The sequence below is a fragment of the Struthio camelus genome, chromosome 5 (genome assembly GCF_040807025.1).
Source record: "Struthio camelus isolate bStrCam1 chromosome 5, bStrCam1.hap1, whole genome shotgun sequence".
In the NCBI taxonomy this organism is placed as follows: Eukaryota; Metazoa; Chordata; class Aves; order Struthioniformes; family Struthionidae; genus Struthio; species Struthio camelus.
Window position 1 is genome coordinate 24,654,873 of NC_090946.1, and position 27,896 is coordinate 24,682,768.

The 27,896-nt window shown below is 38.0% G+C and overlaps 1 protein-coding gene across 11 annotated transcripts in view; it reads right to left on the reverse strand.

Annotated features, from left to right (window-relative positions):
* GALNT18 (polypeptide N-acetylgalactosaminyltransferase 18) overlaps positions 1-27,896 on the reverse strand; it is a 276,796-nt gene that overhangs the window by 125,631 nt on the left and 123,269 nt on the right. For all 11 annotated transcript variants that reach the window (XM_068945116.1, XM_068945114.1, XM_068945115.1 and 8 more), the window contains one exon: positions 1,012-1,204. In XM_068945116.1, the coding sequence (XP_068801217.1) occupies positions 1,012-1,204 (193 nt within the window). The remainder of the gene's footprint in view (positions 1-1,011; positions 1,205-27,896) is intronic.

Below are 27,896 nucleotides of genomic sequence, written 5' to 3' on the forward strand. Positions count from 1 at the left end.
TTAATGTATGTTAATAATCAACATATGCAACCAATATAGTAATATATATTAATATAATTAACATACCATAGTAGTATATGGTTAAATTTACTGCTTGCTGCTCTAGTTATTAAAACATTTGGTTAAAAGAAGTGATAAGACCACATCTAGATTGCTTTGGAGATTGGCAAGGAGCCTTTTAGCTCCTTGCCTTTCACTTCTTGGTTACTGGTTCAATTCAGTAAGCACTCATGGTATTTATTTTATTTTTTTTAATAAAATGAGCTGCAAAACCACTATTTTCCTCCACCCACTGCTTCAGAGGATCAGATGCAATACCAAGGCCAAAAAAAAGTTGAACATTAACTCTCCTTGTAAGTGGTCCTACGAGAACAGGACTCAAACGTATTTAAGGGGTGGTTGTTCATTCCCTGGTCCCATCCATCTCACCAAGCCCGCGCGGCATAACAGTAGACGTATCTACCCTGCCTGGCACGTATGCTTCAGCAGAGAACTGCTCAATGAAACTCCACTGGAGGCTCTGTGGGCTTCCAGCTGGTTCACACTGTGGGACCGAACTGCTTATTTTACCACTGCAGCTGACCAGCCTCACATGCTCACTCATCTTTATCAGACAGTCCTGGGCTTTCAAAAAGAATAATTCTTATTTTCTTCCTTTCCTAGCCAGATCTTTCGATAAAACTGAAATTTTAAATAAAAAGGTCATTCTCACAGCAATACAATACTGATTGTCTAATATAAATTGTAGGTGACACTAAGTTTCCAAATAACTTGGGGGAACTTTTAATGGGTACTTAGTGGAATTTTAATAGGACTTAAGTTGGGTACTTTAATGTTTCAGGAAACACTTGCAACCTTCCACCTTTGTATATTTTATACAGATGACTCATTCTGGCCAGCTGGTATAATTTACCTACTAGGTCATCACACAATATAACACTTACAGATGAAAAAGAGTTAAGCGTCTAGAACTTAAGGACATGTAGCACTAGACTCAACAACAGCACTTACCCATTAGGCCTAAGATCAGGTAGGGGCCTGTCCAGTGGCAAGCGATCACTCAGGTAAGCATTGTAGCCATAATACTGGAATTGTTTAAGAGCAATACGTCTATTTTCAGGACTGAGGTCCTGGCCCCAGTGAGCAAAGAGGGATGAGTCAGTGAACGCTTCAGCAGGATTTTCTTCCAGTTTTGGTGGAGCTTCTACAAAAGACAAAGACAGAAAGAAACTTTTTTAGACCTTCCTTTCCAACAGGATCTACGGCACTTTACTTACAAAAGCATAACTTCAGGGAAAAGAACACCTACGACAGCACATGCTGCTGGCTTATTTCAGCCTGTAAGTCTTCACGTAACATGCCCCCACATACCTTCTATGACTGCATGCCTATTAGCCTCTGAGGCTAAAAATTTACTATTGAAAATACAGCTAGATAAAAACATTTTTTACCCTTCACAATAAGACTAAAGGCCAGGACTGATAAAGCTCAATGAATTAAATTTCAAAACAATTCCTATCAGACAATAAACCTAAGAAGTTATGTTATTTTTATATATAAAGATGAACTATTTAATTTCAGCCTGAATTATCACATTAGAGTAAAATTTTGAAGGGGAAAAACAAACAGAAAGGAAGAGAAGAGAGTCTGTACAGGATGCACATCATGGCTACCGGACTCTGCATATCAAACACGCTCTTTGAAATGACAGATTCAATGGAGAGAAAAATTTCACTACACTTGACATCTATGTTTAAATAGCAAACCAGTTTCAGTCACATAATATTTTTATGGTCCAATTTATCAATCTAGTCTACTTGAATTTCTGGTCCATTTTGAGGGGTGTGCAATGATGCTACTGGGATATTCACTTTGTAATGTTTGTGTAACTATAAAATGCTTTTGTTCCGCAAGGCCACACCTCTGGTTTCAGGAACAGAAAAGAGAAGATGGAAAATGACATGCCTAGACCTTATTTTAAGAAGAGCTTCAGTACAATGAAATCAGAGCATTCTTCCTCAGTATTTAACTGCCTCCGATCTCTCTTTAAAGTCACTTGTAAGATTCTCTATAACTGCACCATCTCACTTCTCCAATCAACACTTCAGTCTTTTCTCAGGTGTCTGGTGACCACATTTGTCTCTATAAACAATTTCTTACGTAAAATACAATATTAAAGAAAGATCAAATGCCTTACTTGTCCCTGATTTGTCATCATAACCAATTGTCTCACAAAGAAAATGTCATCATCTTCTGGAATTTGAAATTATTTATGAACAGTCTCCATAGATATTAACAACTAACCAAATAAATAAAAACTCTCATTTCTGAAGAGCTGTACTCACAAGCCATAACTCATTAGTATTAGTCACACAGAGATGTGGGATGGTGGGGAGGGAAGCAAACCTTTGGAAAGTTTTCAAATGTGACTGTTGTGCAGAAGCTTCACTGACACTGTCCCCAGAGACAGTTGGTATCGTACTCTGCACCCACACAGTCGCCTACAGACCTGAAAGTTGGCTTCAGCTAGCTACACGGAAACATCAAAAGAGAATTGCTTATGTACTAATAGTATACACCACCAGACATGTAACTCCCGAAGTATGTCAAGCACATTCTTTGACCTCTTACTAAAAAGAATCCACAAAAACAAAAACTTAAATTGAGAAGATTAAGTTGTTTGATTCATTCAAGATACTTTCCTTTTTCCCCTGACAATACTGACAGAAAACTAATGACACTGGTTTCTCACATTAGAGTCCAACGTTTGTAAATATGTAACGTTCCTTAACCCGTCAAAACACATTCTGATAGCCTGAATCCTAGAATCAGCTCAATTTCTTCAAAGAAAGAAATGCTAAACCCTCCGTCTAATGAGGAAACTACTCTGACAGATTTGAAACACAAGCTTGCAACGGAAATTAACAAAGCTCAATAACTTCAGACCATTTCTGAGGTCCTAACTTGAGAAAAGCAGCAGTTTTTAAGTACGCATCCAAAAATCATTGCAGACTAGAAAGTCACAGGTATGTTCTTTGACAGCTACATGACTGTCATAAAAACAACTTGAACTTAAGCAAATAATCTCACCAATTACCTTCACATCATAGGAGATATGCAGATCAGATGTGCTCCTGATCCCAGCCAGTAGAAGTTGCTCAGCTGAACGTTGCTCAGCACTTTTCAAGAACATGTACATACATGCTTGCCAAGAAAAGCAGGCAAGTATTTGTTCAATCTGCATTGTGTTATACACATACACTAAGTTCCCTATCGCAACAACTTTTTTTTATTATTATTTATTTATTTTTACAGGAAATAGAATACAAAATGCAATTCATACTTGTTAGCGATATTGGCATTTGTGCCAATTTCCAAGGGACTATTTGGTTTTTTTTGGCCGTTATTTAGTTCTCGTAGGAAAGTATTTCCTTATTCCTCTTAGTCACGGGCAACAGCATTTTCATGATTCCCACAAATAAATGCTCAAATCACAAATGATTTTTTTCTCCTGAACGCAGTGCCCAACTTGTTTAAAATGTGCAGATCAAAAGACTACTGGAGGGAAGGAGTTGCAGGCATAGAAACACAGCTAGAGATGACAATGATGCAAGGGAAAGACACCTGATATGGAACACGACACGGAAGAGGAACATTCCAAAATTCCAATAGCAAATAGAAAAGACCAAAACCTTGAATGGAGAAATACGATAAGAAAACAACCGAGGTTATAATTTGGCCTGATGTAAACTTAGACCAGATGAACAGTACTACACAGGAACTCTATAGAATGAGCTCTTTTTGAAAAGGTAGGTGGGATGAACAAGCTGGGTTTTGGGACACAGACATGGGGACACTGAAATAAACTGGATTTAAAAAGCAAACAGGCATAAAATAAAATAAAATAACTGCAGGACATGTCCAGAGAGTAAAAATTCTGCATCACTACGAGCCTATCATTCAATAGGTGGAAAGCCTCACATGCAATCTTTCCTTTTCCCCTTAGTTTCTGTGCTGGTTAGCCTGAGTCTCCACATCCTGCTTGTGAAATGCTAAAAGACTGTAATTTCTACAAATGTTTTGGTAATTATTTTTCATCTTCTAGAAGATTAACCTACAGGAGTGTCAGCTCTTTTCCTATTCTGTACAGAATTAACACACTCAGGGCAGAAAATTCCCTTGGCGGAAGTGCAAGGGGAGGGTCTTTAAGAGCAGGAAGTCAATATGAGACATCCATACTGTACAAAGCTGACGTTTCTGAAGTCAAGACCAAGTCCTCACTGCCTCCCATTGCTCGTGACAACTAAAAGTTGCAATAATCTGCATTTCTCCAAATTAAGCATGCTTTCCCTGAAGGTTTTAACTTTATTTATTATTATACTTTTGGCAGATGACTGACCAACGTAGATTCCACCCACTTGCAAATAGCTCATGAAAAAGAATAGGAGCCATGGTAAAAGAGTGGTGCACACATCTGTGCGTAATTACAAATAAAGACAGTTCCAAGGATAATTTTCCATGGATGAACAGCCATCCCAGAAACAACTATCCTCAGAGAATACACTCATGCAGGCATATGTCGAATTTTACCTAACATTTTTATAGGCAAGATTATTTCCTAAAGAGATCTATGAATCTCTTGCTATTTTCTAATTCAAACAGCATTCCACAATCCAGGTGGTATCTGCAAGACTGCAAGATTTTCAAGCAAATGGATATCTGGCAATTTAGTTTAGAAGCTCTAATGCTACTTGCCATACAGTGCCATTTTTCAGACACTAAGCAAACATGTTATTTCACCTCCTTATCCTACAAGGAAAAAAACACATTAGCAAGTACTTTCAATTATAATATCAATTAATGGAATTAAGTATGCATCTCTGATGACAAAGCTTTTCTTCCCTTTATTTGGCTGAAAATTCTTTGGGGAAGGGGACTCTGTTCAGGCAATCTCTCATAAGAAGTAAAAATAATTACTATAAGACCATCTGCCTTTTGACTAGTCAACAGGGATGTTCTACATCTTTGTCTCTGAAAACAGAACTTGGCTCCAACTCTCACAGCCAGTTCTCTTTCTTACCCTTTCTTCTACAATTGCAGAAAGATCATGGGAAGCTAAGGCTCAAAGGTAAACCAGTAAGTAGCATTGCCTGAAGCAATGCTAAAGTAGGCACATTTATCTTCTCAGTTATTACTAAGGAGAAAAGATCAGTTCACTGCTGCTTCCATTTTTCCTGTGGGAAGAAAGCTTATCGTCCACAACACATTGCTGTAAATGTTAACATGGAGTCTTCACTACATTAGCTTTTCACATTATGCAAAGAGCAGCTTTATACACAGATAAGGGGCTGGTGTGCATGCTTGCATTGTGTCGCTGAAGCAACTAGTACCAGAGCCAAATTACACAGATGCCAGCAAGCTGTACACCTGGGTTGAGGAGGTCAAGCTGTAGAAGCCAATCTGGTCATGAGATTGGCAAGGGTTTTGGTCTCATGTTGCTTAGCAAGGTCAAAAACCCTCACACCTTGTACCTTCTGGATTATGTTTACTAGTTATGCAACTAATCTTAATACAAAATGTATTGCTTCATCTGATATCAGTGATTTCAGCTTCCCAGTCAGAAATCCTCTCTCCTCTTTCTATTGCTCATTACACAGTGTAAGACACAGACACCAAACAAAATTACATCAGTGAAACCCAAGGTACACATGGCATGAAACTAATTCTGTCTTAGTAAGGAGAGATGTTTTTATTACTAACTGAAGCTAGAATGATCTTGCATTTACACTGCCCTTGTAATAAAAAAAAAAAAAAAAAAAAACAGTCTCACAAAGGTTTCAGGCTTCAATAGCTTTGTCCAGATACGCGCTTTCTTCAGAGGGTGTAAAAACAAGCAAACAAAAAAGTGCCCCTCCTTATTATTACCAAGGAACTGTGGACAAGAAATTTGTGTCAGAAGCTGTTCAACAAGAAAAGGCAAGACCAAATCCTATCCCACTAAAAGTTATACACTTATTTTTACTTATTTTTTACTGTTACTCAATTACTGTAGTGCTACCGTTGTATTCTTCTCCTTCCTCCCCCTTCCTTCATTTGTTATCTATAAGCTACACTTTGCTAGTTTTTCCTAACAGGTATTTGTCTCTGCCAGTTTTTGTATCGCAGCTTATACAACTGGTACTCAAAGAGCAGCAATATGAAAAAGAAATTCATCAGATAACAAGGATTTTGCCAAGCATATTCATGCCGTCATTTGGTAATAGTTAATAATGACATAGAGCTTATTCTGCAATTATTTTCAAGGTAGTACAGGACAACCACTTAACTTACAACAGCATGCATAAGTTGTCAAAGGAAAAAACTGAAGACTCTAGTATCCAACTGTAACTGTAGTAGTCATTAAGTAAAATGGCAAAATGTAATTATTTAAGTACCATTGACATAATGTAATTAATTAGGTAGGTATGTTTTTCTACCTTACAAATGCATATTTCGTTTCAGAACCAAAAATGGCACCTCTAACAGCCCTGACGCATCAACTACGCAAAGATTCAATGCTGACTTACCATGAGTGTCTTCAGCTTTCTCACTAGTGCAGGTGGCACCAACATATTTCTTGCATATCTACCATGCAAGTGCTGCTCCTTCCCCTCCATACTTTGCTATCAAGATCATCAGAATTTCAGCGGCTGCTTCAAATGTCAGATGGCTTTAACTGGTTAGTTCATGAATGCATGTAATGCCATTAACAGCTGGCATTTAGGAAGTTAAATAGGTATGGAGTATTGCTGGGCTTACATAATTTCAGTGGTAGCTAAGGCACAATGATAATAAAGCATCTATAAGGAATCATTTTTAAAGCAATTAAGCTTCTAAATCTATAACTGCCACTGTGGATGTTTCCATTGTACCATGATCCATCCATAGAAGCCTTCATCATGCTTTAAAATAAATCGGGTGTCCTCTCTTCCTATAGGCATCTGCAGTTAGCAACTATTTGGTTTACAAAATAGGCCACAAAGACAGCTTTGAACAATAACAGAGTTCATTACTTCCCAAGTCAGTATACAGCACGTGCTGTATACCATCTGCTGTGCTGCATAATTTGGACCATGAAATGCTGCCACTACTACAATGTTTTTGTTTCCTCTTATTTATTTTCCTAAGCTGTTCATTGTATAAATTTTCTCCAGTTTATGACTGACATGAAATTCACCCTCCAGGGTGTTGTTTTTCATTATTTCTCATGACTGTCTACCTCTGCTTGAATTTGCATCGTATAAAAGCAGTCCCCTTCTACTACTAACCATTCCCACAAATACTACCACAAGGCCTTGAAGTAAAGAACCGGATTCACCAAAGGGAAATCACGCTTAACCAATCTGATAGCCTTCTATGGTAGAATGACTGGCTGGGTAGAGGAGGGGAGAGCAGTGGATATTGTCTACCTGGACTTCAGCAAGGCTTTGGACACTGTCTCCCATCACATCCTCCTAGGTAAGCTCAGGAAGTGTGGGCTAGATGAGTGGACAGTGAGGTGGATTGAGAACTGGCTGGATGGCAGAGCTCAGAGGGTTGTGGTCAGTGACGTGGAGTCTACTTGGAGGCCTGTAGCTAGCGGTGTCCCCCAGGGGTCAGTCCTGGGTCCAGTCCTGTTCAATGTATCCATCATTGACCTGGATAAAGGGAAAAAGTGCACCCTCAGCAAGTTTGCTGATGATACTAAACTGGGAGGAGTGGCTGACACACCAGAAGACTGTGCTGCCATTCAGAGGGACCTCAACAGGCTGGAGAGGTGGGCGGAGAGGAACCTCCTGAAGTTCAACAAAGGCAAGTGCAGGGTCCAGCATCTAGGGAGGAATAACCCCAGGCACCAGCACAGGCTGGGGCCTGAACTGCTGGAAAGCAGCTCTGCAGAGAAGGACCTGGGAGTGCTGGCGGGCAACAAGTTAAGCATGAGCCAGCAATGGGCCCTGGTGGCCAAGAAGGCCGACGGTATCCTGGGCTGCATTAGGAAAAGCGTTGCCAGCAGGTCGAGGGAGGTGATCCTGCCCCTCTCCTCAGCCCTGGGGAGGCCTCCCCTGGAGTACTGTGTCCAGCTCTGGGCTCCCCAGGACAAGAGAGACATGGCACTCCTGGAGAGAGCCCAGCGGAGGGCTACCAAGATGATTAGAGGGCTGGAGCACCTCTCCTATGAGGAAAGACTGCAAGAGCTGGGCCTGTTCAGCCTGGAGAAGAGAAGACTGAGAGGCGATCTCATCAACGTAGACAAATATCTGAAGGGAGGGTGTCAAGAGGAGGAGGCCAGCCTCTTCTCCGTGGTGCCCAGCAACAGGACAAGAGGCAGCGGGCACAAACTGAACCACAGGAAGCTCTGTCTGAATCTAAGAAAAAACTTTTTTCACTGTGAGGGTGACAGAGCACTGGAACAGGTTGCCCAGAGGTTAAGTCTTCTTCTTCTCTGGAGATAATCAAAACCTGTGATCCTGGGCAACGTGCTCTGGATGACCTTGCTTGAGCAGAGGGGCTGGACTAGATAATCTCCAGAGGTCCCTTCCAAGCTCGACGATTTTGTGATTCTGTGAGATCAGAACCAATGCAACAGAAAACGGCAGCAGAAAGATCAGTCCATCGCTAATGACAATGGGGAATTCTGGTGTAGTGGTACATGCTATGGTAATTGGAAGTATAAGTGTATGCTTCCATCTAATGAACCAGAAAAACTTGGTAAAAATCTCACTTATATGTGTAGCGCATACTTTAAAAAGGAAAGAGAACAGAGCTGACAAAATATCAAGACTGCAATATTAAAGCAAACTAGCATCATTAATTCTATCCTCACAATGACTTTTCAAGCTCATTAAGAAGAACCCGTATTTTTTCCAGCTTCATTCAGATTTCAACCTTTCCTCCTAAGAAAGGTTACCATGAAGGGGTTTATGATTAAGAGAAAGGATCAAGGCAGGAAAAAGGTTGCAAAAACAGTTGCAGAGAAAGACTCAAACATATTGCTTATCGTTACTAATCCATAATACTTGCTTTCTACCCCTCATTTGATTGCAGGTCTTCTCACAAAAGGGGCAGTGTTTCATATCAAAGCTTGGCCACTGTGAGAACGCCTTCCGTGTTATTAGAGCTGCTTCACAAAAACATCCAGTGTAACCTTATACGCCAATTTAAATGAGTGCCAGTAACAAGAAGGGGTAGACAGTAAGTCAGCAAAAATACCCTCATCTATAAAAACAGCCTACCTCAGGTAAAGACAGGCAGAATGTGTCAAAAATTTAGCAAAGCTGAACACACTCGTGTGTAATAGGTTCCTCACAAATGAAAAATGAGTTAGAAAAGATGTCAGGATTTAGGCAGGAAGCCTTTGATCACATGCTCTTTTTACTTTTGTATTTCTTGTCGCTTTGACTCACCAGCCTAGAAAGCAAAAAGTATGTGATGATTAAAGAGGTAATATAGGGACCATGTCATCACAAGAAAAGGTGGAATTGCGATGCAAATCTAAGTGGACTTGTCAAAGACAAAATAAATTTCTCTTCAGTAGCCAGATTTTCGGGAAGTAGAGATCAACTAGTGAATGATCTTAAGAAGTTTAAAGAAATACTTCGACTGAAGGAAGTGTGATGGCTTGACTAACTTTCTCACACAAGTTCAGCAACCTTCAGATTCTTGCAATGATCTTAAAGAAGAACACAGCAGCTTTATTTATTAGATCCTCTCTATTTGTAGTTTGGGAACTGTTTTAAGATTTTAAGGGCAGACGTTTTCATATGCATAATGGTCCCAGACCCTGGTTCCCAGCACTCAGAAAACCAATTTTCAATCTCCTGCAAGCAACAGCATTTCAGTATTCCGTGAAAGGAAGGAACCCTTCATCCTTTTTCTCTACACCTCCCCTTCCACTGTCAGTCAGTTTCTACCCCTCTAGCCAGAGACTTTTTTTATTTTTTTATTTTTTTATTTTTTTACAGAACAGGTAAAAATCTTGGACCAACACTGGGATGTGGAGCCTTGAGATTGATTTTTAAAAGTGTCAAGACTTTACCTAAATTTCATCAGAGAGAGAGATACACAGAGGAAGATCCCACTTTTAAGACCATTGCAATTAATGCAAACACATTATCAGCATCCTTAATAATTACACTCTGGCACTTCTTGCCCTGAAAGGCTGGTCCTGTGCAGACTACTGCTATAAAGCCTTTATCAGAGGAATGTACCTCTGAAATAGAAACATAATCTCCTTGTTTGTAGTATATTATAAAATTCTGACAGGCAACGGCAGAAGCAGCTCACCAAGTCACAATACTGTATGAGCCACGGAGAAAAGCATATGCAGGAGACCGAGCGCTACAGTTCTGGTAAAAAAGACAGAGCTTCCATGAGAAATGCCATTTGCTTAACCTCTCACCCCAGAAAATCCCTCTACTGCTGACAAGGTTTCAACATTAACGTTGTTTTATGCTGAAAAGTGAATTTTATTATTTTGAATAATTAAGTTAATTCCCCTTGTCAGAATCTAGTTTTGTTCCCAATTAACTGACTCCAAAAGAAAGGTACTTAAGAAAAAATGAAATATGTAAGTGGGTCAAATTCTGGAACCACTGCTTGTTTACCTCTCAACAAGTCTCACTGAAGTTGCCAGGATTCCTCAGAGAGACACACAGAATCTGTTAGAGAGTCTCTCTGTATATGAGGAACAGTGGAGTCATACTTAAAAAAAAATAATAATAATAATAAGTCTGACTCAATTTACATACAAAACACAACAACCTGAGAAAATTTAAATCAATAATTAGCCTTTGCATATTCCAATATCCTCTATAGTTAGTGTCAACACAGGACAGATAAGGAATGGAAAAACAACAACAACAAAGAAACAAACAAAATCCCACAACCAGGCAATTCCTTCCTGAAAAGCTAACTGTCAAGGAGCCATACTACTATGAATAGTATACAATTAACATGAAAGCTTAAAGATTTAAAGGTTAAACTTTAAATGACAGCAAATACAGAAGAGGAAAATGCCAAAACCCATCTCAATAATTTTTTTGACGTTTTTGAGAACAAGTACTTTTTTTTAAAATGACTTGTTATCACCACTGAATTTTAATGCATAATGAATGCATAGTGAATTTAACGTTTAATAGTAAGCTATTAGAATACTTCTAGCATGCGTTTTCATTTCTTTCTAAACAATCTCTTGAGGATTTTTTTTTTCCCTGAGAAATAATGCTATGCGTACTGTGTGCATTAAAGCAGAAATTCAGCCTGGTTCTTCTATTTAGCAGAAGCCCCTTCTCTCACTTAAGTCCCTCACAATCTCTAGAAACATAAACTCTGGACTGTACTTCCACGAGGCCAGATCATGTAGAGTTGACAATATATCAAATACATGCTCATAAAGGGATGTAGTTAAAGGTGCCAAACATTCTGAATAGTGTACCAATCAATACCTGATTTGTCACTTCTTTTCAGGGACCCCTTCTTGTCAGAAATATCAGAGTGCATTAGATGTTTCACAGTATAAAAATTCATGAGCTCTGCAAATTCAAATTGGGAGATTCATATTACCAGGTCTTCTCAGATCTAAAATAATGGAATGAGTTAATACATTGCAAAAGACTGAAAAGGGATGTTAACATGTACTTACTGAAAGCCAATGACAGCAGTTCAATTTCTTACATAGCAAATGGACAGTCTAGGTAAAGCCAATTTTTGCTGTCAAGTAACGCGTAGGGCAGCAATAGAAAATGTGTCATTCCTGTAAAGATCCAGCTCATTCTCTTTCATGTATCTGCAGACAACTGATCTGTCACTATGGGCCCAAATCTGACCTGTTATTGTATATCCTTTTCATACTACAGTGACACTATCATAGTAGAGCCTTGCAGGTGAACATACCAGAGATTAAGGGAAAAAGAGCTGACTGAAAAATCAGCAATGCCAGATCAGAACTTCCCTTGGCATACAAAGGATGGCCTAGCATGGAAAACCCTGGCAGAACTGCACCTAACCTGCATTCAGAATCACTCTCCAAGCCATATAACAATGCTCAAGAGGTTCCCAGACACCAGTTCAGGTAGAGCATCTTCAATCCCATCCCTCAAAGAAATGGTGAGAATCAAGGGAGTAGAAAGGCTGCACATACCATTTTTGCCTTCTTGTTCCCATCCAGGTCCCCTCCCCTACCACGTGGAATTTGATTAGAACTAACGTTCAAGATTAAATAGAGAAGTGACCTGCAGCTGTCATATAAATCTGTTAAGAACAGCTAAGTACGCTTCTGTGAACAACTTGCTGACGTATGGGCTACTTCTCTTGTGCCTAACTGACCAAAAGGATACGGAATTCTCATTGTAGTCTTTCTTCTCACGTGGTTTGATTCTTAAAATTCAACTAAAACTGCCTTGCTGAGCATGTGGATGTCTACTACAGTTTCCTGACATGTCGTAAATTTACAAGAGATTCCCTTTTCCACTAGGTGCAAGATCAACAGAGGACTAATAAAATCCAACCTTGCAATATGATTACACTGTCTGCAACCCTCCTTGTAACACGGTATATTTAAAAATGTCAAGGGTAGATCACTGATTTCAAATTATTTTAAAATTCAAAATATAAGAGAGATTTAAAAGTTAACATCTGCAGCACTGAAAGCTCACTAAAAAAACGACGGTACAAGAACTATGTGCAGCAAACAAATCAAACTGTATCAATAAAGGGCCAAATTGTGCCTGTGCATTGTCTGGGATGATACAGTTACCTTCTCCCCTACCTTTCTTTCAAATGCAAACAGATAAAGTTAAGTTCTCCATCTCTATTCCCCAAGGAGTAGAGTTCTGCCCCGGGCGGCAGCTTCCTGTCTGTACTGGTCAGGATTTGCTTACTTGGAGTTCCCAATAACCCCAACAAAAATGAGGCTCTCTAGAAAGATATTCTGCCTTCTGCTGCCATCAAGGACTTGTGTGGCTCTGCAGCCGCTGGATTTGGGATTCTGTCTCATGTGATAATCTAATCTTTAAAGAAACTGCATGGAAGTGGGAGAAAGCGTAGAACTACGAAACCCCTTCACATGGACTTGGTTCTGACCGCAGGTCTTCACCGGGCCTGTTTGAAAGTACTTAGAAGTACTTATTCTGTTTTCCAATTGCCTTAGTCAAGAAATGGCAGGCAGCCAAGTCTCACTTAGCTCCATCTACAGATTTTGGATGGTTTTTCTCATTAGAAAGAGTATCTTCACCATAGTTTGATTGAACTCATCCAGGAAAAATGATCAGATTCTTTCCATAATACTCTACTTGATGAACAGACCCTTCATAGCTAGAATTCACAGCTATAGTAAATTATCTTCTAGATTTCCAGGCTCACGTCTCTCCACAAATCAGAAAGCACTTAATGGTTAACCATACTCATCCCAATCCCCCTATTGCAAAAACAAAAACAAAACATTTTTCGAACAGAAAAACTCAAAACCAGATAGCTCAGAGGACCTGATAGATGCAATGCTTGTTCTACCCATAAGCAAGAACACAGCAGAAAAAAAGTGAGAATAGACCTAAAGGAAAGAAGAACCAACATTGCGTAGTTCAAAGCAGCAGCACCTCTAGGATACTGTCCAAGATCCTTCACAAGGACTCCAACCAAATCCCCCCAAAATTTCAAGAATTATTATGAATATAAGGCAGGGAAAATGTACAGGTGTCTTTACCCTTATCTGTATTCCTCTTTTATAAATAGTATTTATATTAGAAAGTTTGGAATAGTCTGAGAGTTGTATTTGTAAACTACTACTTAACAAATATACATTATAACATATCACATCAATTATCAAACATCACAAACTAGAGTACTATCAATGACACAATCCTGCAAATGGCAATTGAAGTCACTAGCGTTGGGATAACTTGCGCTGATTCCTAGAGACTTACCAGATTGCAAGGCCCTTTTTCCCTGAAGAGATAAAAGGCAAAAAGTCTGTCCTTAATATCTGCTTCTGACAGCAAATGGAGCTTAAATCAGACCAAGAAAAATGATTAATAATAACATGGATTCAGTATGTTGCAAACCAAAACCAGTATCATGCTGAGTTTAGGAGTTGAAACAGAAGCATGTTTTAATGACATACTGTAATCTGCCTTTCTAAGAGCACTGTTTTTCTCTTAGTGTATGTATACAGATGCTTGTAATGTTAAATGAAATTAAATCCTGTTATCCACATACAGACAACATACGGGAATGCATTCTCAATTTCAGTTATTTCCTTTCGCAACTCAGTGTATCAGTATTTGCAATTTGGTGTCCAATAAATCAACCATACAATTTAAAACCAAAAGCCTGCAAGGGGTCTTATGATACCTACAGCTCTTCCCTCCCCAATCCTAATTTCACTGTCATAAGTAAAACGACGACTCTCTGAATCGAACAGGCTTCAGGAGGAATCTTGGACCCAGCTCAGGACACTCTGAGAAGGCAGCTCACTCCTGCTAAAGCTTAAATCACTTTAGAACTTATTTCACTTCACTTAGAATCAAGGCATTTACAAAAAGAAAGTGATTCAGTTGCTTCTCACAGGGAGAAAGAAATAGGAGAAGCCACTAGACATAGAAGGATGAAGGCAGCTGGCACAAATCCTGCAGGATGTCCTATTTACCCAAGTTATGCATCCTTAGCTTTTTTTGTATTTTTTTTTTTGATTGGTGGAGATGTCAGGCTGCAAACTGTGGGTAGCTTTGGGGTTTTGACAACAGGATGTTTGCTCCTTTTTTTTTTTTTTTTTTAAAAACACGAAACTCTGTATGTTCTACATAATATATGTGAATGCTCACCCCAAAAGGATAGATGTTAGCGTAGGAAAGCGGGATGTCTGTTGCATTGGCAGGCTTTGACAACCTCATAGCTCCTAAAAGGCATTTTAAAAGGTTTTTTAAATTGGAAGATGTTTGAAGATAACTCTCCGAACGTGCTGACCACTAGAGGTCAGTGTAACAAACAAGAAAACTAGTTTGTCTTCTAAGAGACGTTTATAAGACTTTGGAACTAGTTTAAGAACTCTCAGAACCGTAAGTAGCAAACTTAAACTGCTAACTAACCAACAAATTGTATTACAGCAGTTACTTCCTAAAGGCAAAAAAACAGTATTGGCAAAAAATAAAATTATCGTTACATCATCAAGCAAATACTAAAGCAAATTATGTGCATGCAAATAATACTTTACAGGAATAAAGCCCGGGTAAGGGATATATATTTCTCCTGTATACACTAGAATTAGCCTATTCTGATCTGAAAACACTGTAAATCCTAGCACTTATTGTTTCTACTAGATATCTCCTCATTACTAGCCCATTAAATTCCCCTCTAGCCATAATTATGCCATGGAATATATGCTAGCAGATGGATCAGGCTAGGCAGGTCTCTACACTCCTGCAACTTTGATATGAATTAATGCATTACAGCCTCAACTAAAGTGTTAAACTGGTTTAACCTAATAATCTCCCATCTGTGCTGATTCCTGAGAGCTAGGGCACTGGCTTCATATTTCATGACTTGGACTAAAAAGAGAGCATGCTATCATGCATATAATGGACCCTTTTTAGTTATTAGGGACTACATTTTGCAAAACTATTCAAATTTCATTACACTGAGTATTGCACAAAAAAGGGGGGGGGGGGAGAGAGAGAGAGAGAGAGAGAGAGAGAGAGAGAGAGAGAGAGAGAGAGAGAGAGAGAGAGAGAGAAAAGAATGTACAAACTAAATCCACATTATACAAACACCCAAGTAAATTCACAAACAAGAAGTCCCATTGACTTTGGCTCCTTAAATTGAATTTGAACAAACTCCTTCTATGCATAAAACCTCACAATTGCTTAGCAGTTTGTGACTAGATAAATTAGTTACACTGCAAGTTTCTTGCAGGCAAGAGTGGAAGATAACAGAAAATCAGAGAGATCAGTTTGTAACCAGGAAGTAGACAGGAATCAGAGAGACTGCTCATAGTAGATGCTCATTAGGTGAATTTCTGAAAATAAGTTTCATCGCTTCTAAGTACCACTGAAGAAACAAACACACACAGGAACATGCTTATGGAAAGTCTAGTATTCTGCAATAACACTACCGCATTTAAAAGCATTTTTATCTGTAAACGGATGCAAAAACAATTGAGGTATTACGGAACTTTGTTTTTTTTTAATTCAGAGATTTATCTCAGTTTAAACTGGGATCAGATAGGATTAATTAAACTTTTTGGGGTAAGACCAGTAATAGAGCACTGGCAATAGGATAAAACTATAAAGATTGTTGCTCAAAATGCATACCATTTTTTGCCACTGGCTAGAACAGGATCTCTCAAACAGTAAGGGGGTGCTCAAAACGTCACTCCTCAGCAACCTTTGCTCTCACAGAAGACGGTAGAAATTTCATCACTGATCGTAGTAGGATGAGAGAGAGGTGGACACAGAGCCTTCTAAAAACTCTTTTAAAAAGGTGATTTATTCAGACTGAGTAGATACTTCACATTTAGCACATATTAGTTTTTCTTCTGAGTCAAATAACTCATTATCCAAACACTTTATTACATTATTTAGAACTTTCGTTCTCTTGCCTGTGAAAATCCTTACATTTTTCTCTTACTCTTTGTTCAGAAGCAGACATCTTGATCATGTAATACCCTGACCAAAATCCAATATGACAAAGATCTACATGCCAAAATTCTTCCTGTAGTTGACACTGACACAGAATTTCTTCATTTCCTAAATTGCTGTGTCATGTTGCTGCACACAGTGAAACTTCTTTTGCACAAAAAACCCACCAACCAACAACAGTCTGTATTTTACCAGTAGGGGATTTGATTCTTACTGGTATAATGCTGACCTGACCCTGTCCCTGGACCTTTCTTCTCCCCTCCTCTTCCCAGCAAGCCAAAAGGGTGAACAGAGATTCTCTGAAAGAAGGAAAGAGAAGAGAGGATTTTGAAGAGGAGGAGGAGTGAGGTGGTGGATCTTCCAGTTGCAGTTCCAGGAGAGAGCAAAGGGGGAGACAGGGAAAGAAGTGGTCCCTCCAGAGGGATGGGATGGGGAGATGCAGACTTGCAGCCTCCTTCCATCGCCTCTCACCCCATAATACCCACCAAGTTCTTCTCAGCCCTCTCCCACCCTTACCTGTACTCCACAACCAAAGCAAAAATTGAAATTTCCCTTTTCAATTGAGAAACCTTGTGCTGGCTATGATATGCTTAGTACTCTGCTTTAAATGCTAGGCCATATAAGATCATGTTCCTATTTGGAAAAAAGCTGGCCTTTCCAGAGTTACTAAATAATGAAAATACTTATTCACTACTTCTGCTGTCATTGTAGTCTAAAACAAATACTTGAATAAACTATGTATTTGCATTCCTCAGTTCTTAGCAAATATGGAAATGTTTGCAAAATGAGCTTTAAGGTACAGATATCTCTTAGCTTCTCTAGCAACAAAAGGCTAGGAAAATGTAAACCTCAACAAAATCTACATATGAAGAGCACTCTGCAAAGGGAACAGAATAAACCCGGTTTGGTTTAAGTAAATTCCTGAGGGCTTAGGCTCAGAGACTTTTCAAAGACATTGCAAAGTGAGTTCTAGGAGAGCAGCTATTATATGTCAGTGCAGAAAAGGAGGTGAAAAGATTCAAAGTAGTCCACTGATTTCAACTGCACATGTTCCTAAATTTAAGCAGCTACTTATATGCTTACTAAATAAGGAATGCCACCTGCATTTAATGAACAGCAGACCACATTTTTTTTCTTTGCGGTTAGTGGAGTTTGCATCTGTGCAGCTGAGAGGACTTAAAGCTCAGTGGGTTTTATGCCATAAACCCAAAGCTACGTCACCTGAAGCACACACAAAAGTACTCAACTATCATGATAACATTATTTTGCCGAGAGCCATCAGGCTGTAACGCTGGTTACAGTAACATGTACAGTTTTTTATCTCATACAAAACTTGAGCAGTCACACCCAGAGGTAAAGTCCACAAGAGGAAACTGGAACTAGCACTCTGCTACGCTCAATCAACTTGAGACATCAAAAATATGCCTCATCTTTTAGTACTTATTAAGACTTTCCTTGCTTATTGGGCTGTACTGAGCTTCCTCAGATTCCTTCTCCTTCACCGATTTACACAGTCCTCTGAGGGACTTCAGTGTGGCCCCTTCTTCACAAGGGCAAACATTTTAAAGAGAGCAGCAGGTCATCCAGGCAGACTTTTCACTTTTTGCTTACGCTTTCTAGATTTTGATAAACATTATAAGCAGTTTTACCACTTCCAATCAAAGTATATCACTGGCATCACAGTAAACAGCCATTTTGGTAAGTGGCCCTACACTTGACAGGGCTACTATTTCAAAAGTACTTCGCAAACACTTGTAGATGTAATTATATGTGCTTGTAGTTGGTTCACATTTTCAAGATTTTTTTTGAAATCACCACTACAGAGAGAAATTAACTTGCTTTTTAAATGAAACCTCAACAGATCTGAAGAACAACTGGGTAGTTTCAAAGAAGAGTCGGTATGCACTTCTGCAATACCATCTTCCATCCCCAACTGCTATCGCTTATTTCATGCCTAAAGCATTAGACATATACAAATGCAGTAGCAGGTAGTAAGTACGTTTTAAAGATTTGCAAAGTACAACATAACAGAAAAAGAAAACCAAGTAAAATATAGTTTCTCTTTGCAGGAAAACATGAATGACAAATTAAAAGCACTCTCCCATCTTTGATTCCAAGTAGATTTGTGCTAATGTTAATAGCACCAATAAATTGAGACTGTCACAGTGACATGAATTCTCCTTGAATTAATCAGAAAAATTAAAGGAAATGCAATCAAACCAAGTCTTCAGGTTTAACAGCCTGACAGCACTTGGTAACTGCTGTAAGACTACGTTTATCTTTAACTCTGTTTTGAAAAAAGGATAAGAAGTCAAAAGCATGCTACAAGAGGACACCAAGTCACCTGAACATACAACAATCTGCATAAACAGAAGGCAAAGAGGATTTTCTAGATTATACCCAGCAAACACTTTAGTTTGTTTACTGTTCTCAGCTGTATGCACAGTCTATCCCATAACTATTCACTATGATATATAGTTACTAGCCTAGGATTTTTTTCTATCATATATTATTTCAAGAATGGCATATCAAATGGCTTGAAAACTTACAGCATTCTGCACTTCCTTTGCAACCTCCAAATCAGAAAAACTTTAAAAATATATGTTTTATTTGAAGTTGCATTAACTCTATTCTTCCAGTGCTTCAGGTGCGTGAAGAATGGAACTGGCTGACCAACGTCTACTCTGAATGGTCGGCTCCATCAGCAAGATTATAATTTTTGCTGAGTTTACATAGATATTTCCAGAATTTGAAAAATACATTTAAAAAAATTAAACAAAAGGGGATATTTCCCCACTGTTATCCCTTATCAAGGTCATGAGCATCTTTTAAAGGTTGGACTGCAATAAAGCAGGAACAATACTGGAAAATTCCATAACCACTTTTATTCCTAAGTAAAGGGATTCACTCACTCCTCGCTAAAACATAAAAGTGCCCCTGGACTTCGATAACCATTACATGAGGCAAGAACTAGACATAGTGTCATCCAGTAATGAAGAGTATAATCTTCACATGAAAGGAGCAGAGATACAATCTTGAAAAGCCGTATCTTTGTACTCATAATCAGGTCCTGCTTTGGAAAGTAGGACAATAAAACTAATAAAACCAGTAGAACAGCAAGGATCAATTATTTAATATTTGTTAAGCAGTTTTAAGTGATAAAGTAGTATCTACTTTATACTGTCAGGCCTTGTTCCTTACAATACACTAACATACTAGGTATATTCCTTAGAAAAGATACTGTACAGTTTTATGGATAGGGGAGTTATAATGCCACAAACGATCATTATAGCAAGAAAAGGAGCAACAACATGATCATTATCGTTGAAAGAGATCTAAAAGCCTGGAACATACCAGGACCTTCTGAAGTAGGTGCTGATCACCTCCTCATACATCCTGAAGAGAGATGCTAACAAACATTAATTTCATCCAAGATGAAAATCAAGATTGTTTTATATGAATTGTTTCAGTTCTTTTAACGGTGGTGCTCACCAGTACTGCACTACAATCCAGGCAAAGGAGGACTGCATACACTGCATAGCACCTCCAAAAACATGAACATTTTACTGAGACACCAAGCAATAAAACTACTTGTTAATTTAGCCGCAGTACTTTTGCTGAACTGCAGTGGTTCTTCATGTAACATCAACTGCCAGTGTGGTCCGAACCTGTTTAGTATGGAAATACTGACAAAAGTCACATCTTGACATGTTACTGCTGAAGTGTATCTCTGTTGCATTTACTGTATCTTAAATTAATCATGTTTGTATCATGCGCTACAGAGAAGACTGCACCCAACACCAGATGCATTTTCGCTCTCATGTTGTTCTTTCTCTGGAGAGTCTTCTGAGTTCTATGAGAAACGTCATTATGTTTCCTTTTCTCTTATGTTTTTCCGCAAAAAGCAAAACAATAGAAAATAGCCTAGGGCTAGACCCATGAGAGGGGAACTAAGGTGTTGCTAGCAGTGCTCATTACACAACCTCATTTTTAGGCATGTAACTACCTTCTGGAATTCATACCATGCAGGTGGTACATAGTGACATACAACATCAGCATGCCCATCATGAAGCCGCTCAGGCAGTCAAGAGAAAATGTTAAGGGCAGAGGGATTTGCCTTGAATCCTCTCTCTCACCATGACTCCCGTGCTTCCTGCTGCAAGGAAGCATCATCTTCTATTTGCAATTCACAGCTCTGAACTCTCTCTTGGATTTGTGTCCACGTGTTTTATTTAGAACAGATCCATAGGCCTGATCCTTCTTTCAAAAAAATTCCAGAAAGGTCTCCTTTGCCCAAATATCACGCAGTAACAGCATTGCTGTAAGATACAAACCATCCACCTTTACTTCTCTCCTGCCTAAAGTGATTTGAACATTCCTCAAGGCTTAACTGAGACCCATGGTAAAGTCATGGTGAAAAAACTGCTTAATGGAATTATAGCACAAACCCCATTCCTTACTTGTAGCAGATAAAATCTAGAAGAATGTTTTAAGAAAGTGTATTACATGACAGATTCTCATCTCAGTTACACTAGAATGGCTGGGAGTTGAATTTGGTTAAATTTAAAAAACTGCCAAAAGATACTGCAATTTGTATTTCATGTAATTTCATACAAATCTTCTTCCGATTCTTCTATTCCACTGCAAAACAGAGCAGAATCAGATCCAGGTCCTACAATATTTGCATTAAACACAGTAGTGCATTTAGTAGGTATCTCATACAGGTATAATCACAGGCAGGTGGTTACTAATCCTGGCTATTCTAAACAGAAACAAAATTATCCAGGAAGCTTAAGAAACATCACCAGAATGACTTTAAAAAAAAAGGGTAATAAAAACAGATTTTTACTAAATTTAGGGAATACCTCTAATAACAGAGGAAAAGCCACTTTATCATCATCTTTATTTTCACTTTTAATAACAGAAGGAAAGCTACTTTATTATTATCTTATTTTCAGCAGAGACCACTAGGCTAGATACCGCTAGGATAGAAAACAGGACGTTACACTCTGATAAAACACCAGAGAATTATGAGACATATAATTCTCAACTTACGTATTGCTTTTCAGAATCACTATGTATGATAACAGATTTCATTAAACCTGAGGTTCTATCCAAAACAAAATTCAGTGTTTTTCTCATTTCTTCCACCCGTCCAGCAGGTGTTTGAAATCTGCAGGGGTTGCAAGTTAATTACTGATGAATCACTAGGGTGGGAAGGGCTAATTTAACTCTATTTGGAAAAGAGAAGAATTAACAGATCATTTCACCGAAAGAGTTGAGAGCATCTGATGTTATTTTGGAAAACTACTCATTAACGAATCCAAAGATTTTCTACATCTACAGCAGCTGTAGCTTTCTCTAAGACAAAATGAAGACTCTTAATTTCTTTCCAATTAATCGTCTTTCCTGGTGGAAAAGCTGCCCTTTAATACTCCCATCCTTAAACACAGTTGGCATGTATTAACGACTAAAATCAGTAAAGGCTCCAGGAATTTTGTGAACAAAGCCTTGTTCATGGCATGTCAGAGAATTAATTTCTTACTAGAAAAATGGAATATAGGGTATTTTAATCCACTAGTGTTTTGCCTTACTAGAATTGTTTTCTAAGTATAATCTTTGAAAAAGGAGTAATTGTGAGAGAGATTGAAGCCATTTAGAAGGTGGGAGGTAACTTCCCTGGCAGTAGAACTAAAGCTCACTATGTTAGTCCTAAGCATCATCTCCAAACCTTAGCTGTAAAAGTTTCTTTAGGAAACTTTTTCATTGTGTCACTGGGGAAGAATGATTCTGTTAGCCTGCTGAGGCTGCATGGCTTCCTAATTGGGCAGAGCTACAAGTCGGCTGGGAACACTGTCATAAGGCTACTTTTCTCTCTACTTGACTTCAGTGCGTACGTGTGCAATCTTTGTCTCTTGATACAATCGACTCAGGCTTTCTCAGTCTGGTCTTGACAACGACCCTATCAAAAGTGTTTCCCATTCTTATTAACTTCCCTTTGCAGCTGTACCTATGTCAATGCAGGAGAGAAAAAAATACAAGCAAGGAAATACTGGTAAGAGACCTTCCCCATCTCACAAAGGACACACTCTATTTTATTCTGCTCTTCCCGACATCTGTACTTCCTGATTTAACTTCACTAATGACTTTGGCGAGCTTTCAAACTGCTGCAAGGAGCAATGACCTACAGATACACGGAATGCGCAAAGCTGTGTAAAACTAGATAACTTACTTAAATAAAACTGACCACCACAGCAAGCACATCCTTTGGCCCTTCTGTATCTCATGCTGCACTGGAAACTTACAGCGAAGATAATTTTCTTCTGCTTCTCCTGACAGCGCCTTTCAATAATGGTAAAGAGCAGCATTTCATTCTCTGCCTGAAATAATTCCTTAATTATCTTTGTGCAACTGAGCACTTAATAGAAAAGCCCGCGTTCTCCCCCTGGTTTTTATCTCCCCATTGCAAAACAGGGATAATACTACTTTCCCTCCCTCGCAGGAGTATCAAAATACAGCCACACTTCTGAGCTACTCATTACCAACCATCAATGAAATGAAAACATAAAACCAATAGAAATCTTCTTTCCCCTCATTAACAAAGAGGTTAAGAGTAACCATGTTTCACAAACTCCTCTACAGCAGCAAAAAGTTAGTACCACCACCAACCTTCAATTATTTGTTGTCCCTGTCCCTCAAGAAGTTAATCCTGAAGATGCTCATTTCACTACTTAACGTGCCACCTGTCTCTAACAGTCTTTGTATTACAAGAAGCAGATGCTAACTACAATTCTATTTCCTTAACTAGTTAACAACAGATTTGCTCTGTGTATAAGGAGATTAACTGGATTTTCAAACCTCTTTAGAGTATGGATTGTGAGGAATAATTAATATTTCAGTAGAATTATTTTCCCCTCAAGGAAACGCATTGACTCGGCTATTCATCGTCTTACAGCTTGATACAAATTTGGTTCTATGAACAACAAATGTTAAAGTGTTACCAAGAGGGCATCAACTGACCTAACTGTACAGCATATAAATGAGCAAAAATGCTACTTTTCAATTTAGACTATGTTGCACTCCAAACATTTTCTTAGGCAAAATCATTTCATTTTAAATTATACTTTTTAGCCCTAACACTTTTTTGATTCATTATAGAGTCTGCTTTCCCCCTCTTTTCCTGTTCCTCTTTTTTGTTATTTTCTTGCTCAGAGGAATGCAAGCCATCTGCGCATCTGTCTAATCTGGTCTAACCACCATCTGAAAACCAGATTCCCTTAAAGTGACATTATCAAAGCTGGAAGGCCAAATATTACCAGCTGTTTGATGGAGTTCAGGCTTGCACATCACAAGGTCTCTTTGATTTGCTTGCTCACCAGCCGTACAAGCAGATCATATATGGAAATATTTTAATACTTCACAGGTTCCATATCTATGCTCAGACCAAACATACCTGTACATCTGTTGACTTTACAATACCACAGCATAGCAATTTCAATTCAAGTGCCAATATTTCAAATAAATGAGCTCACTTCTTTAATTCATTTCAAGCTACAACATCCAGTATAAAAGAGCCACATAGAGAACTTTTGAAGAATAATTTTTTCCACTGACTTTCATAAAAACTATTTTAAATAGAAATATTGGCACTATATTTCACAACATATATATCTTCCAGTATATATTTTTCCATATGTGCTGCACAATGCTACCATCAGATTTTGTATTTATTTTTTAAGGGAGTGATGAGAAGAATCTTTTCTAAGATTAAATATTCAGGATAATTATAGAACTTCCAAGGCATTTATGCTCTCCATCTCTGAAGAGCAATATTCAACAGTTAGAAGAAAACACTCTTGTCCCACAAAAGAACAAAGCATGTTCATACAGACTCTGAACAAGTCTGTCTTGATTTAACTTTTTACGCTGTTTTCTCTTAGATTATATTTTGAGCTATATACAAGACCTGGTTTAGAGGTCTACACGAAAGACTTCATGTGAGTTTTTTAAATTCAGTTAGTAAACGTACAAACAATATACCTGAAGTGGGGTGGGATATTACTTACAGAAACAGTCAAACCATCTGCAAGAATTTCTCTTTAATAAATGAAACTCCTTCTAATACAAGAGAAATTTTGACATAATCTTACTTCTAATACTGCTAGTGTAAAGACGACTTGCATCTTTACAATAAAGCACAAGTGTTGCAACTGGAACAAGGATATGGTTTGACCAAAGCAAAAATCTATTTCATAAAATGAACCTTTTTCCCTAGGTTTGCAGGGAAAATCATTTGACTTAAATACACTCAACAGATTCTAAGAAGCTTCTTCCCATTAACGGTATTTTCTGCTATTAGCACTCACACATTAAGAGTCACAGCTTCCAATCATTAATAAAAGCAACGTTCTAGAAAATATGATGATAGCTTCCATTGAACTTTCATTCCCTACCAACAATGTTCATCTCAGCTTATCCGTAAGTCTCTGGATATCTCTTAAGATATCTCTTTAAGATATATTGCTGCTAACACAGGGAATAGTAGAAGCAGAGGACAGGTAAGAGTGGGAAGAGGAAGAGCTTTCATTACATTCCCTTTGATGTACTAATCAGCAAAACAAAGTTGGTACACAGAAAGTAGTAAATTATGCAAGGAAACAAGTCAGTATAAATCTGTTTCCTCTTGGAGCAACAGTACAGTCTACAAGTCGCAGTAGTGTCCCTTCCTGAGTTTTCAGGAATGACTATTCAGAGACTCTTACTGGGGACCAACTTAGGCCTGGTTAATTTTTTAAATAAGGACTAGTTTTTAAACCACATCTTTGAGACAAACAATCCTCAGTGAAGAAGAAAGAACGCAAAAGGACATTGGAACAGTGATTCCCAAATTGTCTGACTATTTAATAAAAAGGAACCGTTTTTTCCAAGAATAACAAATTAAATAGCAGCATTACATGAACGACATGCCGAGTACAAGACTGAAAATAAGATTCAATCTATCTTCCTAACCGGCAATAAGATGTACTGACAAAGAAAACACTGGTGGAAATTATGGTATAAGCAGCTTAAAAAAAAAGTAGTATTTCAATTCTGACAGATCTAAGGTACTTTCTTCCTGATGTTGAACTGGTTTCCAAGGTCTAGCTTTAACATAATCAGCTGTTTTTCTTCTAGCACTTCTTGACAAACAAAATTAAGCTGTCTGGACTGATACTAGCTTCTTCAGAGAATTTCCATTTATAAAAATAGAATTAAAATTTCTTATTTAATATTTGGCATTAGAAATGAGCAGGCGAATAAGGAAAGGAGATTTTGTCCTATTTGTCATATAATTCCTTTTGATGTGACTTCTCTTTCAATGATTTCTACCAGCTCAGTATGATAGTTCATCATACTACAGCTACTGAATCTCAAATAGCTGATAATGATCATATTTCAAAACCTGTTAGCATCCATTTGCTACAGTTCTATTTTTACCATCTTTTAACTGAGCCACTTATTCCTAGACCATCAGTGGGTGGAAAATATATTAACAGTATTACAACAGCAAGGTGGAAAACTAACATCATATCATCCGACATCCCAGAACCTCAGATGGATGTTTCCAACTGTCTTACTTAGGTTTCTGTGCAGCTTTTGGTCATCATATATATATATCAGACTCCGTGTGCATTAAGAATAACCATAGAATGGAGTTGGCTTTTTTCCCTTTTCATCTTTTCAGATATTTACCATTAGTACGTCTTCTATCTCAGACCGTGACCAAATATGCCCATGATCATTTACAGATGATCATTGTTCTCTACATAATAATCCAAAGCAGTCTCTATCCAAAGTCAAGAGCATAAGCATAGTTCGTTGGCCATGAAAATATATATGGATTCCTCAGCCACAACAGGCTTGGATTTTCTGCCCCCATCTCATTTTTCACCTAGTCTTCCTCAGAGTAGTTTCTGTATTGGTCCCTAAAATAAGCAGAAATATTTGGAGCTATATAAATGTAGCCAGCACTAGCTAGCCAAGCTAACCCTTTTTACAGCTTATTTTACGCTCACTATCTATGGCAAAATGAACTTTACATTGACTTTGATACTTTTTCCAATTGCAGTCCTGGAGTAAAGTATTTTGGTTAAAAATCATTTACCTCATACAAAATGACTTTGCAAAAATGCAATTTGTAATTCCACATATGTCTGAATCTGTAACACACAAAAATATTCCATGACGTTTTCTTTACAACATCCAACAGACTGTCATGACCAATAGCTTGGGAGAATGCTAGCTTCTTGGTAATATGTATTTCCATCAACACTGAAATGCAGCTACTTCAGAAATTGCAAAAGAAGTGGACAATCAGGTAGAAAGGTACCAGAGACCTTGTTCCAAGGAAAAAAAAAAAAAAAAAAAAAAAAAAAAAGACTACTGTAACCAAAGACACCGGGGAAAACACTCAGATGAGAGCCACAAGAAAATATTTGACCTTTGTGGTTTAAAAAAATTTTAATTTTCAAAGCTACAAATGCCAAAGGCCTATTATATATCAAGTTAACTACATATTAATTCATGCACGACTCTTTAGTTTTATCATAATTCATTATGATATGCTAATATTTAAGAAAAACTTTGTTATTTAATTTTTTTAAATGTAATCCTAAATAGTAAAAGACAGGAATAAGAGCAGCATTCATAGAACTTCTACAATTAAAACATTTTTGTGATTATTACATTTTCTTATCAAATTCACTGATGCAAATACACTACTGAAAGTGTTTAGCTTATATATAGATGGGATTTATTTTTGGATTAAACTTCAAAAACTTCTGAAAAGATCATTACTCTTTCTGTGAACACCGCATATCAAATTGTTCCCTTAATAAATAGAAGATTTCAAAAAAAAAAAAAACTAATGAGAAATTATTGACTGAGAGTTTGGATTAGGTTTTAGAATTGCCTCTTAAAATTACGAAAGCATTTTACACTGCTAACAGCTACCAGAACTATCAAGCTCACTTCTTAATCACGGCAATTTAGCCAGTAAAACCAACCAGTGACTCAGAGGAAATAGCCTTTAAGTCAAGAATGCTCTCTGGCAACTGGCTACTGATGATGATTTTTATGGCGATGGCTGAGAGAGAAGCAAAACACACGAAAAAGCCAGAGATTTGTCTGCAAGGTCAGAATATCAGATGTATGCAGTCCGTGGAACACAAAGGAAAAGATCACCTGATTTTAAAAGTTAGTGAGCACATT